Genomic DNA, 3,750 nt, shown 5'->3' on the forward strand with positions numbered 1-3,750 from the left:
CTATAGGCTATGTATTGTCCCCATGTTCCTACGTGAACGGGAATCACGCGAGTGAAACCGCGCGGCGTCAGCTAGTATGATATAAAACACTTCATGTGATAAACAGCTGTGTGAGTTTCTAATTTAAATCAACAAGCATTAAAGATAACAATTATATATTTTACAAGGTTCACCTGTAAGAATGTGTGTGTCAAAGCTTTTTGAACCACTTCCTCTACATAGGCCTTTGACATCTTGGGTACTTGTTCAGTAAGACTACTATAATAAGGTGCTAATATACACAAATAAAAAAATTCACAAAGAAACACCTGCTTCTATTCAATATCTGTATAATTTATTTTTTTCTTTTATATAAAAGCTTGATTTTTATTTGTATTTCTAATATTAATGTACAAAACAATTTGCTAATGACTCGCACAAAGAAATTTCAATAGAAGGAATGTTATGTTAGTACAGACATGAAACAATACAACACATAATAATAGTCAAAAAAGATTGAGATCCCACAAAAATTCATCATGCTTAATTTAGACACCTTTAGCTACACAAATTCCCAATGGCATGCAAACTTTATGACGTTTCGGAACATAATGCGTTAACAGGACAAGAATTTAAATATCAACGGTAACGTAGAGGCGCGGCGACGGCATCGCCCCTCTCTCCCACCCGTAGTTGCCTAAAGCTTTGGTCTCTTGATCGTAACGCACAACGCTGCGTTGTGCGGCATGCGGTGTCGGACGAAAAATCCCATGAAAAACGCATAGAATGATCTTTGTTCCGTCGCAGTCAGCGTCAGCAGCGAACGGCAAGCGCGGTGAGGAGCGGGTTCCCGCTCTGCGCGACGTCATTCTCCTTCATTTCATTGGACGTCACTGTAATTCTATACTGAATATTTCAAATAAACATTTCTTATTCTATTTCATTAGCTGCGTAGTGCGTCACGGGTAGAACAATGGACTTGGGCGAAGACAATTTCATAGAATTAGTCTAGAATAATTATCCTTCTTTATTTATAAACAAAAAAAACAGCCATAAAAGTTTAATCGTCAAAGAAAATTGGTGGAGAATTTCCAAAATATTGTCCATGTTGACACGTCTATTCTGTAAGCTGCTGGAAAATCAACTGAATGCTTCCCCGCAGAAACTGTTAATGCTGCGTTTGAACCATACAACACAGCTTTGACGATCAAGACACCAAAGCTTTACGCGTCTCGACCTGTATGACCTGCTCAGTGACACCTGCACTTGATTTCTGAGATGTCATAAAAATTGCATGCATCATAAAAATATACCTATTAATAGAAGCAAAAAACAAATATATCTAATAAAATATACATTAGGTTTATCAATACAAAAAGTATTGTCACTATATTGTCATTATTCTAATCTCATGCACTTGGAAAGCAAGAAATTATTATTATCATTAATTATACTTTGGTTTGATACATCATGTTCATACATGATGTTCATGACTTTAATAAAACTACTTACATTATTAATTACTTATGTAATGTGTTGCAGAATCTTATATAAATCAGTAATAACAAAAAATGAAGTATTTCTGGTAACATTCTGTATACTGTAGGTCTAGTGATTTGTATTTAAGTTTACAAATAATGAAGTTAGAATCATGTTGGAGAGTAAAAAGAATATTTTATTAAAGAATTTTTCAATTGATAGCATGCAACCAACAACATATGTAGTCGAGAGAAATAGACAAAATGTCAATTAATGATAGTGGTATAGTACCAGCATCTATTTTGTCCCAACACAATGAAAAGGACATCCGATTGTGCTGCTATTGGTTGACATTTGTCCATTTCTCTGCAAGAGTTACATCATTTGGTTGCATGTTGTCGGCTGAGCAACTTCTTATATCTGTTATTATTACTATCTTTTGATAATATTGATCTTTCTAGAGTTAAATGTCACTACCCAAGTCCACTATCCTGCATTGAAGCAGTGTGGGCGCTGTGGTGTGCACAAGGTTTTTAACTAGAGTCGGCATTATGTGTACAAATTGTACAGATTGGTAAATTCTTCCTTCAATACAAGTTCATGAGTCATGCCACTGATGTGCACACAAGAAGTGCATGCCAATGATGGTGACTAAGTTCTACATCCAATTTCCCATGTGGTAGAAAGCTGATCAGTTACATGTTAGTAAGGCTGATAGATAAATATGTCTATTACACTATATTGTGCAAATTATTATTAATCTCTCTATATTCCACACCAATAATAAACCTTCAACATTTATATACATATATTACTGAGTTTTATAACAATACACCTTTTTTGATTTTAATCAAAATTTTTATCATTATAATATGTAGTTTGAGGTCTGTTATTATAAGCAATAGTCCGCCTATTTAAAGGATTAGGGTTACTGGGCTTAAAAATCATTGCAATCAATATATAAAACCCACCAACAATCTTGCTCAAGAAATCTAAACATCCCAAAAGGAGTGGTGTTGATTTTGTAACCAAATTGGACATTTCTCTTACTAGAGCTAAAACAAAGTTACCGAGGAATTGGACAAAGGCATTGCTACCTGTAAACACAGCTATGATAAAAACAAAAATGAATGTTACACCATCTTTTAAGCCGTCCAGCGTGAAGATACTTTTTGTACTGGAAATTACTACCTTTGCAGTGTCATTGAGGGTAGACTCAATGGTTGGCTTTTCAGCACGACCTAAGACTATTGGTTCGACTTCCATGAAGGCATCAGTGATGTGCCTTAAACATTTTAATTGGATAATGACTTCAAAGTCACGGAATTTAACACTTTTGATTTGAAACCAAAACACTCCAAATGGTTGGTTCTCTATTTCTGTCCATAAACAAATCCCCGAGGAATGTCCCGCTGCTTCGGAGTCCGTAATGCCAATCCAGTGTGTGCCAGAGAATACACTTCTTAGCTTAGACTGTGCGTCTAGCAAATCCCTCTTCAAATCCGTTTCCGCTGGGCTGAGTTTAACGATGTCCCGGTAACCAATCCGCTGATCAGCGAGTAACCTTTCAAGGTAACGTCCCAAGAAAATACGAGTTTTTAACAAACTTTTTACATATTCTTTTACTTTCAACATGTCAGCGTTTTCCACAATCTTTAATTGACTCGCCTGAGAACTAGTCGTTGTCGTGGAGTTAAACGAACCGTAAGAGTCGTTCATTTTTGTATTATGAAATATCAAAGAATGATACTGTTAATGAAATGTTTAGAGTAAAAATAAACACCACAAAACAAACAGCACCCACCAACACCACAGATTAGTTAGTTACTACCACAGACCACAAATGAAGCAGACCTCTGACTCAGAACAAAGCTTTGTGCTGGTTAGAAATTTTGTATGTGTGTATAAAAATGTCATTCATAAATTTCTCGGACCTCTCTTTTACACTTGGGAAAAAATTAAATGTGGGGGGAAAGTCCTATCTCTTTCTAATTCAACACATGCATATAAATCGTAGTAAAATTAGGGATGTGCAAAAATCGTAATTAGAGAAATTAGTGCTGAACACACACACTTGTTGAAGATTTTTTAATGTACCGATTTTAGAAATTTCCGGTTTTCTCTTACACTACTAGTGCACCTAAATTTATATTTACTTATTAGATTTTAAGGAAAAGAAAAGCCTTTAATATATTTAAATCTATTTATTTTTTTATTGTCTATTAATTGTGTAGTGACTCTACCACCGGTTCGGAAGGCAGAAGAGCCGGCAAGAAACTCAGTGGTTGCTCT

General features: G+C 35.3%; 1 protein-coding gene across 1 annotated transcript; it reads right to left on the bottom strand.

Moving 5' to 3' along the window:
- Positions 1-312: 312 nt before the first annotated feature.
- On the bottom strand, positions 313-3,262 carry LOC112045446 (uncharacterized). The gene has a single exon (XM_024081617.2). It carries the CDS (start codon positions 3,175-3,177, stop codon positions 2,305-2,307), a length of 873 nt encoding a protein of 290 aa, XP_023937385.2. The 5' UTR covers positions 3,178-3,262; the 3' UTR covers positions 313-2,304.
- Between the last annotated feature and the right edge of the window lie 488 nt (positions 3,263-3,750).

Source organism: Bicyclus anynana, chromosome 13, assembly GCF_947172395.1.
Source record: "Bicyclus anynana chromosome 13, ilBicAnyn1.1, whole genome shotgun sequence".
NCBI classification, from domain to species: Eukaryota; Metazoa; Arthropoda; class Insecta; order Lepidoptera; family Nymphalidae; genus Bicyclus; species Bicyclus anynana.

Bases quoted from the DNA above. Each gene is read 5' to 3' on its own strand.
- LOC112045446 (XM_024081617.2), bottom strand. From the start codon at position 3,177: ATGAACGACTCTTACGGTTCGTTTAACTCCACGACAACGACTAGTTCT.